The following is a 17,049-nucleotide window of genomic DNA, read 5'->3' as shown; positions in this document are numbered from 1 at the left end:
TAATATATGGTTATTAGTAGAAAATTGGTGTTAGAAGTCGGACTTGCTTCAAAAATCAAACATCTTTTGAACGACGCAATATGAAAAGACATCAAAATACATTTTTTTTGTATTCTATTTTTAAATATTTTGTTTTTTAATTAAAAAAGGCACTAGAACTTTTATCCCCCTTGTTTTGAGCCGGGTTATTCTTTTGATTCTTTTGATTTTCTCAGGGTCGTAAATTTTGATGGGTAAGACTAAACTTAACGAAACTTTGGAACTTTTGATTTCCGTTCGAATAACCCTCTCACGACATTCACTGGATCGATACGTTCACCCCTGGGACAAATAAAGAAAGAAACAAACAAACAAAGAAATAAACACGCATCCGTGATCTTTCTTCTGGCAAAAAATACCAAATTCCACATTTTTGAAGATAGGAGCTTGAAACCTTTACAGTAAGGTTCTCTGATATCTCTGATATGCTGAATCTGATGGTGTGACTTTTATTAAGGTTCTATGACTTTTAGGGGGTGTTTTTCCTTTTTCATGAAAATAAGGCAAATTTTCTCAGGCTCGTAACTTTTTATGGATATGAGTAAAGTTGATGGAATTTATATATTTAAAATCAGCGTAAAAGTTCAATTCTCTTGATGTATTTATTAGTATCAAAATCCCGTTTTTTAGAGTTTCGGTTACTAATAATAAGAGTTACTCTTACTATACAGTTCTTTACGAGGAACTGCTTGATACCCTTCAATTTTCATTAGTGGATTAATGAAACGAGACAAAAAAGCAACGGGTAAGTGGCGAGAGGGAGGAAAAAAGATTTACTGAAACTTGCTGAACAAGTTTCTAGCTAGAAACTTGCTGAATACACACTACATGCATAAATGACCAAATGCAGTAGGCATTAGTGCCATCTGCAATCCAAAAAAATGCAGTAGTGCCACCTGCAATCCAAATGCACTAGGATTCAGTAACACCAATTTCTGTCTTTATAAAATCATTACCAAAAGAGAAGGTTTAAACTCCTGTCATTTAAACATGGTAGCCTATAACCCGAAAGTTACTTTTTTGGTGTTGTACGATATACTTTTGAAGTGCATACCTGGTTTTGCCACCTGGGGCGTATGGAGGCGAAGCAACGTCGTTAATCTGGGATGACCGAATGACTTCTCGGCATGATTACCAGGAACAGAACCAATCAAAAATACACTGAAATATATGAATAAATAATAAATGAATAAAAAAATGAATAATTAGTCCTTTATCAATCTTGCCCGCCACAAAAAATAGTTTTCTTTTTCTTGAGAGTCACCTAACGTCAACGAGTGATACACTTCTATCGTAGCACATTATAAGCTTATGATTCAACACATGCTTGAATACGTAATACGATCTATGATAGTAATTAAATAAAAAAAACAAGTTTTTTTAACTGAAAGTAAGGAACGACGTTAAAACTTAAAACGACCAGAAATTATTCCGTATATGAAAGGGGTTGTCCCCTCCTCATCGCCTCGCTGTTTACGCAAAATTTTTTTCTGGCTAAGAAGAAAGAGAGTTGGGAGAGTCAAACATTAGTGTAAAGAGCGAGGCGCTGAGGAGGGGACAGCCCCTTTCACATGCGGAATAATTTCTGTACGTTTTAAGTTTTAACGTCGTTCCTTACTTTCAGTTAAAAAAAATTGTTTTTTTTATTTAATTTTTGAACGTTTTTGAAACAAAATTTGAATATTAATTTTACTTTTATTTGGTTAAATGGCTTTCTCGAAACTTGTTTAATTTCATTTACGAACGTTTTTATTAGTAATAAATATACGTAACTTACGAATTAACTTTTATATTCATATATTTTTAATACGTATATTAGAGGGTTCGCTCCCTAGTCAATACCTTGCTCTTTAAGCTAATTTTTGAATTTTGTTCCAATTCTTTAAAAATTACCCCTTAATCACAAATGCCGTTAATTAGAATAAACAGCTCTTATGAAAGTACTAAATAATCTTTGGCTTAAAAAGCGAGGTACTGACTAGGGGGTGAACCCAATCTTATACATAATTGTTTCTGTCGTTTTAAGTTTTGATGTTGCTCCTTACTTTCACTTAAATAACTTGTTTTTTTTTATAATTTCTGCTCTTTTTTTTTTAAATAATGCTGGGAAATCCAGCGCCCCCTTCATAGCAATGTCCCGTCCCCCATGAAAACTTCCTTCATGGAAAGATCCTCCCACATAACCCCCGACCCAGCAACCCCCCACCCTTACCAGAAAAAATATCCCCTGAAAACGCCTGTATATTTCGCAATACCCAATACTTTCTGTTAGCATTGGGTTAAGCTCAGAAGTTACAGCCCTCCCGCCGGGGACTTCATGGGATTAAGGCATCCTAAAAGACATTGTTATCGTATTTTTGACCATGCTCAGCAAAATGGCTATCTCAAAGTTTTGATCGGGTGTCTTTGGCAAAAAAATGAGCGTGGGAGGGGACCTAGTTGCCCTCCATTTTTTTTGGTCACTTAAAAAGGGAACTAGAACTTTTAATTTCCTTTCTAATGAGCCCTCCCACGATATTCTGTGACCACTGGGTCGATACGATCACCCCTGGAGAAAAAGAAAAAGAAAAAAAAAAAAAAATAAATAAAAATAAACACTCATCCGTGATCTTTCTTCTGGCAAAAAATGCAAAATTCCACATTTTTGTAGATAGGAGCTTGAAACCTCTGCAGTAGGGTTCTCTGATACGCTGAATATGATGGTATGATTTTCATTAAGGTTCTATAACTTTTAGGGGGTTTCCCCCCTTTTTTCGAAAATAAGCCACATTTTCTCAGGCGTAACTTTTGATGGGTATGACTAAATTTGATGAAACTTATATATTTGAAATCAGCATCAAAATTTGATTCTTTTGATGCATCTATTGATATCAAATTTCCGTTTTTTAGACTTTTGGTTAATATAGAGCCAGGTCGCTCCTTACTTACAGAACTGTTTGATACGTTATACCAGAGAAGAAGGAATTGGGAGTAAGGGGGTGAAGGTAGAAGGAGGATACTGTCCCCCTTGGATTTTGAAAAATACCCTTTTTATATTCCCACTGAAAAAATGCCCCACACCCTAGATTTCAAAAAATACATTTTTTGCAACATTAATAAAAACGAAAACAAATGGAAAAAATCATTACCTACCGATCTCCGTATATTGTCATGAATTGGCAACCCCACTGTTTTATACTCTTCATCTTCTCTATTTCTTTAGTCGTTTTTTTTTTTTTTTTTTTTTTTTTTTTTTTTTTTTTTTATTTGTATTTTTTTTTTTACTAGCAATCATTTGTTCACGAAAAAGATAAATTAAATTTGAAACAGCATTCTTACTGTCTAGTTTTTTTGTGACAGGTTTTATTATCATCACCTTTAGCTTCAATAGTAATTTAGGGTAAAATTCTACTTTAGCTACTTTTGGCTATCTTGGAATTGGGTTAGGTTAAGAATGAAACTTTCAGGGATGAATCCACAGGCTAAAGTATGTCACGGGAAGGTATTTTGAAGTACCCATCTCTATTCCTTCTCCCTCTAGAGGGTCCTGAAATCGCCTACATGACAGGTCTATACCCATTGAAATTTTGACAAATCAACATTTTACCTTAATTTTCAGTTATCAGTTTCTTTTTCTCTGGCCTTAGCTCTGAAAATGCAATTTCAGTTATTTGAGCATAATTTTAAGCCATATCAATGCTTTATTTGAAAAAATTTAGGAAATGTATTTGGATGCATGTCTTTAAAACCTTATAAATTGGGATTGAGCAAAGTTGTGATTCTGAAAACAATTTTGTTGTACTTCATTTAAGCAGAAGATCTATTTTGCAAGGTCTCACTTTTATAACACACAAAGTTTTAAAGGTCATCAAAGGTCAGGACCCTCTAGAGGGAGGAGTAGAGGTAGGTACTTCAAAATACCTTCCTAGGACATACTTTAGACTGTAGACCCATCCCTGAAAGTTTCATTTTCCTAACCTAACCTCTTTCCAAGATAGTCAAAAGTAGCTGAAGTAGAATTTTACCGGTAAAACGAAAACAGGTCATTCATAGATGGAGTAAGAAGAAGTCATAAGGAGGGACAAATAAAATGGGAAGGTCATGAGAGAGCCAAAGAAAGCAGTACAATTACAAGTATTCCAGCTCATATTTTTAGAAAAGTAAAAACTTTGATGGTCAACTTTTGGCAGATCACTTCTATTCACTTTTCTTCCATTCTTTTTTTTTTTATACAAAATAAATCTTTCAGCAAAAGAACTAGAGTAGCAGCTCATTCAACAACTAAAAATCAAACAAGAAATCAACTTACTGCTTAATAGTACATAAATCTACATTAAGATGCAAAACCCAAGACATCAAAAATGTTTCATCAAGCTAAAATATATGGTTTAGTAAATTTTAAGCTAAATATCAAAATTTTACGATCCCCCATAATTTTGGCGCAATAGTTGTTTTTTTTTCCGGTAAACCAATAATGGTTTCATGAAATATTTGCAGCAGAAGAACTTTTACAAACATTTCTCCTTTTTAATTCCAAATAGCTCCTTTTTAATTCCAGATTTCTCAAAACGAAGAAAAGATTAACAAACATATTCTAAAACCTTATATGGTATAAAAGTTGGTGGTAACTATTCGAATTCTACTCAAAAGAGTTGCAGGGTACAATCGACCAAGGTACTACTCAAGGTATTGAGTACCATTCGTCAATAACCAGCTTCATATATACAAAATTTCATTATTATTAGGCCTTTTCTAGTTCCCGCTTAATTTTTTTCTGGTTTTTGGACGTCAACGTGACAAATACCATAAAAATCTCCCCCGCGTATTATTCCACCGGAAAATTCCCCCGGCGTATAAGTAACTGGCACATTTTAAGCTTAAAAGTATTTGAAAATTATGTTAGGATTATTAACTCCCGCTTTACCACCTCAAAGCCATCTATTTCAAGTATTTGCGTTCAGGGGACTCTAATTTCAGTCATCTCGTAAAGTATTCGAACGATTAAGAGGTTTTTTACGGGGGGGGGGGGGGGATTTTAACGTAAGACCGTTGCAAGAGTGTACTCGACAACTTCTTAAAGTTTTTTTGTCAATCGGATGAGTATTGTAGTAATGCATACAGGACACACAGACATACATTCGTTTTTATTTAAGCAATTAAAAATTATATTTTACCTCAAATCTCTTTAAAAAAAATAAACTAGCTTTTTAAGATTGTAATAAAGATCGATCAGTTCCTGAAGTAGCAAAAAAAAAAAAAAAAAAAAAAAAAAAAAATAAAAAAAAAAAAAATTGTGGGCGACATAGTTATTATGGTTTCATTGAAAATATCAAATACTAAACAAGAAAATTTTTTTGACATTTAAAAAACCTGAAATAGTGAAAAACTGAAATACAAAAAAATATTATTTACCTTATATCAGACATGTCCACTTTATTAAGCCTTTCAATCCACTTATTAATCAGCCTCGGTTGTTCATATGTATTCAAATAGGAAACCAAATCTCTTCGAAAAAATGTTGCAGAGTCCTTATCACCCTTCGCAGTGTAACATCTTGGCGAGATCCACAGCCCTTGGGTTCTGTCCTCCCAATCATTCTCATACAAGTTCCCTGTGTGCACAACAACTCGAATACTCTGATCATCATAATAAAGAAGGCACATCTTTGTGTGATGTTGACCAAAAAGGTACTTCGGTTTCAAGCGAACTGCCGTTAATGTGGGGACTTTTGAGGCAACTGCTTCGATTTCAGGGTTCTCAGAGCCATAAAAGATGGTGATTTGTGTTTTCTGGAGGTTGTGAACACAGTACTGTGCCAGAAGCCAGCCAGGGCTGCACATGTAATTCATTTGTACTGATTCGACGAGATTTCCCATAGATGGATCAAGGATATCTAAAAGCTTATTTAATATAAATTGCATAAAGTGGCGTTCATATGCGTGTCGAGCTAGAATCCCATGTCTAGACATGTGTCTGGCTGGACATCAATGTCTAGATAACTCAAGTAAAATTTGGTGCTTGGCTAGACAAGTTACAGCTAAGCATCCAATTCTAGAGTCTGGAGCTCAAGGTCTCAGATTTTCAATTACAGGCAGTCAGAATGTGTTAAGTTCCACTATTTTCATCATCTATGTTTACATATTTAAAGTGAGATTTAATTTTTGTTTTCTCATTAATTGTGTTTTTCATTTTAGGCAAATATCCAAGACCAGAAATAATAGTGAAGCACACTACGGCAATTGTTTGGCTTTTCTCATCCATTATCTTGTGACGGTAAAAACAGGGATTACAATTTTGAAAGTTTTACCCACATAAGCTCTCTTGACTCAAAATAACATATATAGAATAATATATGCACATAACACGGAACAATTAATCAAAATTGCATATTATGAGCTGAGGTTCACCCAAACGATGGGCCAGGGGGCTCACCATTCCACAATCTATGAAATCAATCCTGCAATAACTGAAAATATAAAGTATTTTTGAGCATTTTAACGTCTTCCAAAACTCAAACGGTCCAACATTCTACAGCCCAATGAGTCTGTCTGATCTCCTAAATCAGGAACGGAGGAGATAAGTGAAGTTCCGCCCCGTATTGGATGAGTCTCCAACCTCACCCTCCCCCTCTCCTACTGCCTACGCTAAAGTTTTCTTTCTTCTGCCAACTACGCCGCCTCCACCCCAAAGACTTTAATAAGGTAAAGTTTTGTATGGGAAGAACAAATAGTAAATCTATTATAATTATCCCATTATAAGGTTAAAACACATACTCTGTGATAGATGCAAAATTGCTTTGGCACACAAAATTCTATTAAGGTCAATTCCAAACAGTCGTGATCCCTTTGTGTCAGCAAGTGAAATGGTCAAAACACCCTTATTGGTGCTATATTTTCAATCCAATCATTGTTGCCAATCGCTGTCCACAAGTTATGCAAGCTCTCTATTGTTCATATATAAGGTTTTTATCAAAGAGGTAATCGTATAGACTTTGAAAAAAGCCTCATTCGAATTATAAATTGAAAGTTCTAGATCCATTTTTTAAAGTCAAGAATAATCGGACAGTAAGCAACCCCCCCCCCATGGAATAAAAACTTGAAACTTTTTGCAATAAAAACGAACAAAAATTAATTTTAAAAAACTTTCAGAAAAATAAGTTTTTCAAAGAAAAGTAAAGACCATTTTAAACTTAAGCTCAGGAGATATGAATAACTGTTAAAATTCAAACTCAAAACGACCAGAAATTACTATTAAAGAATAAATGAAACCCAAAACGAACAAATATTAAATAAACAATCATAGCAAAAAACATACAGCAAGTAATAATATAAATGAATAAATATATCTTAAATCAAGTAATTATCATATTGAACAATAACGTCAATATTAATAAGCAAAATAATTGTTTACTATTAACGTATAAATGAAACTTAAAACAGACAGATTATAGACACACGGTGACTGCGAACAAACACACAATAGACATTAATGTAAATGAATAAATAAATCTTAAAACGAGTGAAACTTAAATTGAATATGCAAATCAAGTTTAAATAGAATAAAAATAGCTACAAACAACAGTTTGGGTATCGCCTCACTGCAGAAGCCTAAAACCTGCTGCGTCATTGGCGCTTTACTGAAAAAGAATTATATTAAAAATGTTTTCTTTGTACTTAATATTGAAAATAAATATCAAAATTACAGTAAAATTTTGAACTGATGAGCTTTCAGCAATTAATATCATTATACATCAAATATTCAGTTTAATTTATTAGTTCTTTCCAAGATTGGTCAAGACAAATATAGTTTCACTACAAACAGAATTTGGATACTGCCCCCTTCTTTAACTGCAAAAACCTAAAGCGTTCTGCGTCATTGGCGCTTCACTGAAAACGAATTTCTCTTATATTACAAATTTATTCTTTTCCAGTTCTTACAGCATTGAAAATGAAAATAAAAATTACAGTGAAAAAAAAAAATCTTGAACTGATGGATATTTCAACAACTAATATCATTATATATCTAATATTCAATTTGATTTTGTTTATACTTTCCAAGACTGTTCAAGACTCATAAAGTTTTCAGTAAGGCGCCAATGACGCAGTAGTTTTTATGCTTCTGCAGTGAGGCGATACCCAAACTCTTGTTTGTAGTTATTTTTATTCGATTCAAACTTGATTTGCATATTCAATTTAAGTTTCACTCGTTTTAAGATATATTTATTCATTTACATTAATATATATTGTATGTTTTTTCGCATTGATTGTTTATTTAATTTCTGTTCGTTTTAAGTTTCATTTATACTTTAAGAGCAAACTATTCTTTTTCGCTTTAAGCTTGATTTTCATATTCAATCTAAGCATTACTCGATTTAAGATATATTTATTCATTTATATTATTACTTGTTGTATGTTTTTTGCTATGATTGTTTGTTTAATTTCTGTTCGTTTTGGGTTTCATTTATTCTTTAATAGTAATTTCTGGTCGTTTTGAGTTTGAATTTTAACAGGTATTCATATCTCCTGAGCTTAACTTTAAAATGGCCTTTACTTTTCTTTGAAAAACTTATTTTTCGGAGTTTTTTTTTTAATTAATTGGCTAGAAATGGCCACTGTAATCTATTTGAAACTAAGTTTGTAGTTTTAGCTAAGCACTGAATCCTTCTTGGGAACTGTAGTTTCCTAGACATTGATTTCTGGCCAGACAAGTGTCTAGATATGAGATTCTGGCTAGACACGCATGTGAACGCCGCTTTAGTTGTCAAATATAATTTATTTTAATATTAATATAGTAATATAACTGATACTAACAACTCACTGCCGCACAAAGCCACCTGAGGCCAAGACAGCTGCGCACGCTCCTTTTCTGCCCCAATCTATTTGGACCTTTACACCCTCCCAAAAAGTTCCCATTGCCCTTTATCTTTCTTTACGACATCCTCCTAATACTGATTATATATTTTTTGTTGTAATATTAACAATTAAAATCCGATAAAAAATAATGTGATAAAATTCTCCCTCTGTCCAAAGATTAATTATTATTAATCATGAATTATTGTGAAGTGTTATGCCACAAGACTCGACTTCACATGCAATTACTTATACTGACTTTACAACATTTTCCATAGATGGATCAAAGATATCTGGAAAGGATCTCAAAATAAAGTGCAATAAAATTGTCATTGCAATATTAATTATACATTTGTTATCGCAATTTTTATTATAATTGCGATATAAAATATTGTGCTAAAATTCTCCCTCCATCAGAGACCAATGTTAAAAACGAATTATTGTGAAGTATTTTGCCACAAGTCAGGGTCGACAGCACATGAAATTTATTTTTACTTACTCGATAACATTACCCATAAATAGACCAAGGACATCCAATAAATTATTTAAAATAAATTGCAAGAGCCGTTAAATATAATTTATTTTAATATTAATAATAGCCTTAACTAACAAAAATTAGCTGTTGTGCAGTATTTTTAAGCAGCCTTGACTGCACATATAGTTTATTTATACTGATTCAACGACATTTCCCATAGACGGACCAGATATCTTAAAAAAAAAACATTAAAATAAAGTGAAGTAAAATTGTTATGGTGATATTGATCGCATATTTGTTATATTGCACTAGTAAATCACTGCTTCCACTTATCATTTATTACTATTAGATATAAATTATTGTGCAGTGTTGAGCCAGGAGCCGGCCTGGATTGCACATGTACTTTATTTGCGCTGATTCCATCACATTTTTCATAGAAATACAAAAGATACTTCACAAATTGCATTTTGATTATTACTATAATAGTAGTGAAATATAATTTGTTACAATAATAATACCAATTAATATTAGATGTAAATTAATCTGCGGTATTCTGCCAGAAGTCAGCCTAAACTACAGATGTAATATGTTGGTTTTAATTCGACAATACTTTCCCTATATGGACAAATGCTATCTGAAGAATAACGTTATAAATATATGACCACGCCAAGTCATAAGGAGACATGTTAAGAAAACAATTCTTACTTCAAAATATGCAAAATAATCCTAGTTAACGTATTTTCCAGGGGGAGCACCTTTATCGTCACTATTTTCATTGATGTACAATTTTTTTTAACAAAATTGTGAAAAATAAACAGATTTGACTGCATTTATCCGTTTTTCAAATATTCTATATATGAATATTAAACACCGTCACATGCCTTTGTTTGTCATTTATTTAATTTATTTGGCAGTCGAGTCATTCAATTCAAGAACAGAGAGTTTAAAACTAAAAAAAAAACAGGCTTAACTCGAATTTTGCTCCAGCATAAAAAACTCAATTTTAAATTAAAACTAATATTCAGAAGCCAAATGGACTAACTCTATACTCAAATACATATTAACATATTCTTCATACTCCAACAATTGAAGAAACACAAAATTAGCCTTAAACATTCTTTTCACCATCTAACTGGTACACATTGATATAAATCGGTATAGTATTCCTAGTAGACTTTCTTTATCACTTATTTTACTGATCAATTTGGCAACCGAGCCATTCTTCCGAAGAATAGTGAGTTCAAAACTAAAAACAAGCCAAATCGTTTAACTCTAATTTAGCTCAAGCATAAACAACTTAATTTTAAATTAGTTTTTATAAATAAATATACAAATTAAAATATTTATACGGATATTTTAAACTAATATTCAGAAGCCAAATGGAGTAACTCTATACTCAAATGCATATTAACACATTCTTCATACTCCAACACTTGAGGAAACACAAAATTAGTCTTAAACATTCTTTTCACCATCTAACTGGTACACATTGATATAAATCGGTTTAGTATTCCTAGTAGACTTTCTTTATCACTTATTTTACTGATCGATTGGGCAAACGAGCCATTCTTTCGAAGAATAGACAGTTCAAAACTAAAAACAAGAAAAATTTAATTTTAGATTAGTTTTTATAAATAAATATATGAATTAAAATATTTATACGGATATTTTAAACTAATATTCAGAAGCCAAATGGACTAACCCTATACTCAAATACATATTAGCACATTCTTCATACTCCAACACTTGAGGAACACAAAATTAGCCTTAAACATTCTTTTCACCATCTAACTGGTAAACATTAATAAAAACTGATTTTGTATTCCTAGTAGCCTTTGTTTATTACTTATTTTACTGATCGATTTGGCAACCGAGCCATTCTTTCGAAGAATAGACAATTCAAAACTGAAAACAAGCAAATCGTTAACTCTACTTTAGCTCAAGCATAAAAAACTTAATTTTAAATTAGCTTTTAAAAATAAATATATAAATTAAAATATTTAGACGGATATTTTAAACTAATATTCAGAAGCCAAATGGACTAACTCTATACTGAAATGCATATTAACGCATTCTTCATACTCCAACACTTAAGGAAACACAAAATTAGCCTTAAACATTCTTTTCACCATCTAACTGGTAAAAATTAATAAAAACTGGTTTTGTATTCCTAGTGGCCTTTCATTATCACTTATTTTACTGATCGATTTGGCAACCGAGCCATTCTTTCGAAGAATAGACAGTTCAAAACTGAAAACAAGCCAAATCGTTTAAGTCTAATTTAGCTCACGCATAAAAAACTTAATTTTAAATTAGCTTTTAAAAATAAATATATAAATTAAAATATTTAGACGGATATTTTAAACTAATATTCAGAAGCCAAATGGACTAACTCTATATACTCAAATACATATTAGCACATTCTTCATACTCCAACACTTGAGGAAACACAAAATTAGCCTTAAAAATTCTTTTCACCATCTAACTGGTAAACATTGATATAAATAGGTTTTGTATTCCTAGTAGCCTTTTTTTATGACTTATTTTACTGATCGAATTGGCAACCGAGCCATTCTTTCGAAGAATAGACAGTTCAAAACTAAAAACAAGAAAAATTTAATTTTAGATTAGTTTTTATAAATAAATATATGAATTAAAATATTTAGACGGATATTTTAAACTAATATTCAGAAGCCAAATGGACTAACCCTATACTCAAATACATATTAGCACATTCTTCATACTCCAACACTTGAGGAAACACAAACTACTACTACTAACAACTCATCGCAGCACCAAGCCTCCTGAGTCCAACACAGCTACGCACAGTTTTCCTCCACCCCAGTCTATTCGAAGTCTCCCTTTTTACACCCGCCCACGAAGTTCCCATTTCTTTTAAATCTTTGTTTATGATGTCTTCTCACCCCGGACGGGGACGACCTGCTTTCAGTTTAGCCCTAAATGGTTGGCCGAACAGAACAATCTTTGGCAATCGGTCATCCTTCATTTGCACAAAATACCCTAACCATCTCAACCTTTCTTTCGGTATAGCCCTATAGAGCAGGTTTTAGCAACACTCTTCGTACATCCTACTGTTTGAAACTCGGTCAGTCAGCCGGGTACACAGAACAATCCTTAAGTAATTTCTCTGGGCAATATTTATCAAATCTTAATCCGCTTTTCGGAGCGCCCATGCTTAAGAGCCATATGTAACCACTGTCATCCCTTTAGATTCTAATATTCTAATCTTGGTTTGCAGTCTTATCTTCCTATTCTTCCAAACGTTTTTTAACTGTGAAAAAACACCCTGAGCCTTGGCTATTCTACTGTTAACATCTTCACTGCTCCCACCATCTTTGCTAGTAATACTACCAAGGTAAGTGAAGCTGCCCACCTGATCAATGTTTTCATTACCCAACATCACCTTTTCATCTTCACTTATTCCTAGCCTTAGTGACTTAGTCTTCCTAACATTAATTTTCAAACCAATACTAGCACCCTGAACTCGCAAAGCCTCTAAAACTTCATTCATTTTGCTCAAACTTTCATCTAGGATGCTTAAATCATCAGCATAATCCAAGTCCAGGAGACTTTTTCCTCCCCATTTGATTCCGTGGTCTCCCATTGCCTTTCCTGTGCTCCTTAAAACAAAGTCCATAAAAATAATCCATATAAAGGGGGATAGAACACAATCCTGCTTAACTCCTGATTTAATAAAAAACCAGCTGCTAACCTCATTTCCTGCCTTAACTGCAGCAGTCTTATTCTCGTACATAGCACTAATCACTGTAATGTATTTGTCTGGTATACCAGACAAGGATAAAACCTTTATTAAATCTCTTCTATCAAGAAAATCGAATGCTTGCTCATAATCTATAAAACTGAGGACAAAAGGTGTTTGAAAACTTAGGCACTTCTCAATTATTAACCTAAGAGTGAAAATTTGGTCAACACATCCTCTACCTTTTCTAAAACCGCAATGCTCTTCTCTTAAAACTTTGTCTACGGCATCTCTCAGTCTAAGAAGTATCATACTACTACGCAATTTGCTACCTACAGAGACCAGACTAATGTCTCGATAATTACCACATTCACTTTTAACACCTTTCTTATAAAGTGGCTTAAATAAGGTTTTCCTAAGATCGTTAGGTACTTCCCCTTTTTCAAAAATCATATTCATAATCTTCAATAACTTATTTCTAACCTCAGAGCCACCATATTTAAGAAACTCATTTACTACCCTATCAGCATCTGGAGCCTTATTATTCTTTAATCCTTTTAGTACTGTTTCTAATTCCTCCTCACAAAACAAATCTTCCTTCACATCCAAGGTATCACAAACTTTTTCATTTTCCTCTATATTTTTTCCTGCAACTTTATCTCGGTTAAGCAAATTCTCAAAATGTTCGGCCCATCTCGCTTTAGCTTTTGCCTTATCGCTAATTGCCACCCCATTCCTATCTTTAACTGGGACAAGTCCGAATTGACTACTACCTCTCAATTTGTTAACGTGCCAGTACAATATTTTACTATTATGCCGTCTAGCTGCATCTTCTAAATCCTCGGCAATTTTATCCATGGCCTCCACTTCACACCTCCTTAGTTCATATTTCAATGCTTTCTCCACTTTCTTTACATTTCTTTTGTTTTCATGTGATCTATCACTCAGATAATTATTGTACATGTCCTTTCTCCTTTCTATTAAACTTAAAGCTTTTTCACTAATATTCTTAGCTGCAGTTATAGCTTTCTTCCCTGATACACCTTCAGCAACTTCACAAATTATTTTTCTAAAATTATTCAAACCATCTTACATATTATCAAATTTTAAAATATAAAGTTTATTATTAAAATGTTCCTTGAAAGTTTATCTCAAATTCTCATCCTGGAGTCTACTAGCATCATAACTTCCCGGGAGGTAATTACCCTTCCGATATTTCAGCTTTAAATTAACCCTTAAACTACTAGATGGTGATCTTTACTTTTAACATCAATAACAGCACTCCTATATACCCTAGTAACTTGTATTGATCCTGCCAGTCTTCGGTTTACTATAGCATAATCAATAAGGTTTGCTGTCTTACCATCACGTGAATACCATGTTAGCTTATGAACCATTTTATGACCAAACACCGTATTGGTTATAACTAGATTGTTATACCTACAAAATTGCAAAAGTCTGTATCCATTTCTGTTTTATTTTCATACACCAAATTTACCTAAGCTGGGATACCATCTATCCTTATTTATACAAACCTGGGCGTTAAAATCTCCCAGAAAAAAAAAAATATTTCTAACTGGGACCTTGTCTATTTGCTCCTGTAACTGTAAGTAAAATTCATCTGAGTCACTAGTATCTCCATCAGTCGGTTCTACAGGAGCGTATACTACTATAACTGATTCCATGAACTTTCTAGTCATAAAATGAGCAATTAGTATTCTATTATTAATACCTTCCCAGCCTAAACAAGACTTAGCAGCTTCCTTATTCATCATGAGCCCTACTCCCTGTCTATGTAACCCATCCTTCCTGCCTGAGTAAACAAATTCTATATCACCTAATTTCATGCTTCCTACCCCTGGGATATGAGTTTCTGAAACTCCTAATTAATCCAGTTCGAATCGTCTGAATTCGTCAGTCAAAATTTCGGTACGATAGTCATTTTTTAATGTCGTAACACTCCAAGTTCCAATTTTCATGTTCTTTAAATCATTGAAATTTTTTTCGCCTCAGGAAAAGCAATGATCCCGGATACCAGTGCAGGTCGGGGATCACATATCTTCTCAAGTCTACACCGAAGTGCTTAAGCCGGCTTAGAACCGGACAGCAAGAAGTCCCTGGGACCTCCATGAATGGGGCTTTGTGCAATCCTGGGCCAATCTTGGTCACAACATGGTTTTCAGCGCTTGGCGATGCTCTTCTATCAACAAGAGTCGAAATCCTGCACAGACAATCTCAAGCCTATTACCTCCGACTCATTATATATTCATGCCTACAAATATTATGCTACTACGGGGAGGCAGCCCATAATAGATCAATTAGCTAGGAAGAGGTTTTTCAGCCCAAAGACGCCCATCAAAACATTCCAATCCCAGAAGAATTGTCCATTAGTCAGAATCCCGTGCGAATGCTGTGTCGTTTACTAGGCTATAATTTCATCAGGGGGCGCCACTCCTCAATAGCGAATAGAGTTGACCGCAAGGTCCCCAGTCTTGCAGGTACCCAAAAAGGTTAAGGAAGCCGTTTGCAGAGGCTGCTGTCCATAAATCTGGATTTTACGCACTACCGCAGTTGTCCTCCTATAGAGGATCCTCCCGCGATGGTGTTCTGCATCACCATGTAATTTAACCCATTGTTGGGAGAAGGTTTGCAACTCATGGAACTTGTGGATAAACCAGTGGGCCCTTTTGAGTGTACATTTGAGGGGCCTTCTTCCTCCTCCGCCTGTATTTATGACCCCGAGCAAGGGTGCCCCAGATTCTATTATGGACCCCCAGGGACAAGGTCCCCCCTTAGTCCATGCCTCCTATGGAGGTACCCTACATATCTGTAGAACGTTCCCCTATCGCCATCTGGGGACATGCTGAATGGCCTGGGGGAGGCCAGATAAACAGATCACTTTTGTTTTGCAAAGGCAATAACTCAGTGACATATTTAACCTACTACTTATAAATATACATAACTCACTGACTAGGCCTATATAAGTTATACAGAAATATATAACTCAGTGACACATTTAACCTACTACTTATAAATATGTGTAACTCACAGACTCGGTCTATATATTTTATATACAGAAATATATAACTGAGTGACATATTTAGCCTACTACTTATAAATATGTGTAACTGACTGACTAGGCATATAAGTTATATACAGAAATATATAACTCAGTGACATATTTAGCCTACTACTTAAAATATGTGTAACTCACTGACTAGGCCTATATAAGTTATATACAGAAATATATAACTCAGGGACATATTTAGCCTACTACTTATAAATATGTGTAACTCACTGACTAGGCCTATCTAAGTTATATACAGAAATATATGACTGAGTGACATATTTAGCCTACTACTTATAAATATGTGTAACTCACTGACTAGGCCTATATAAGTTATATACGGAAATATATAACTGAGTGACATATTTAGCCTACAGCTTATAAATATGTGTAACTCAATGACTAGGCATATAAGCTATATACAGAAATATATAACTTAGTGACATATTTATCCTTCTACTTATAAATATGTGTAACTTACTGACTATGCCTATCTAAGTTATATACAGAAATATATAACTGAGTGACATATTTAGCCTACTACTTAAAATATGTGTAACTCACTGACTAGGCCTATATAAGTTATATACAAAAATATATAACTGGAAACACAGGAAACACATAACACTAGGAAACACAAAATTAGCCTTAAACATTCTTTTCACCATCTAACTGGTAAACATTGATATAAATCAGTTTTGTATTCCATAGTAGCCTTTTTTTATGACTTATTTTACTGATCGAATTGGCAACCGAGCCATTCTTTCGAAGAATAGACAGTTCAAAACTAAAAACAAGAAAAATTTAATTTTAGATTAGTTTTTATAAATAAATATATGAATTAAAATATTTAGACGGATATTTTAAACTAATATTCAGAAGCCAAATGGACTAACTCTATACTCAAATACATATTAGC

The 17,049-nt window shown here is 33.5% G+C and overlaps 1 protein-coding gene across 2 annotated transcripts in view; it reads right to left on the bottom strand.

Moving 5' to 3' along the window:
• gkt (tyrosyl-DNA phosphodiesterase glaikit) overlaps nucleotides 1-17,049 on the bottom strand; it is a 112,426-nt gene that overhangs the window by 25,637 nt on the left and 69,740 nt on the right. For both annotated transcript variants that reach the window (XM_089103523.1, XM_089103525.1), the window contains exons 5-6: nucleotides 5,431-5,911; nucleotides 1,094-1,200 (exon numbers count right to left, since the gene is read on the bottom strand). In XM_089103523.1, the coding sequence (XP_088959649.1) occupies nucleotides 1,094-1,200; nucleotides 5,431-5,911 (588 nt within the window). The remainder of the gene's footprint in view (nucleotides 1-1,093; nucleotides 1,201-5,430; nucleotides 5,912-17,049) is intronic.

The sequence above is a fragment of the Artemia sp. Qi Xiang Cuo genome, chromosome 17, assembly GCF_049724085.1.
Source record: "Artemia sp. Qi Xiang Cuo chromosome 17, ASM4972408v1, whole genome shotgun sequence".
In the NCBI taxonomy this organism is placed as follows: Eukaryota; Metazoa; Arthropoda; class Branchiopoda; order Anostraca; family Artemiidae; genus Artemia; species Artemia sp. Qi Xiang Cuo.
Note: the sequence above shows the minus strand (reverse complement) of the source record. Positions and strands in the feature narration are given on the sequence as shown.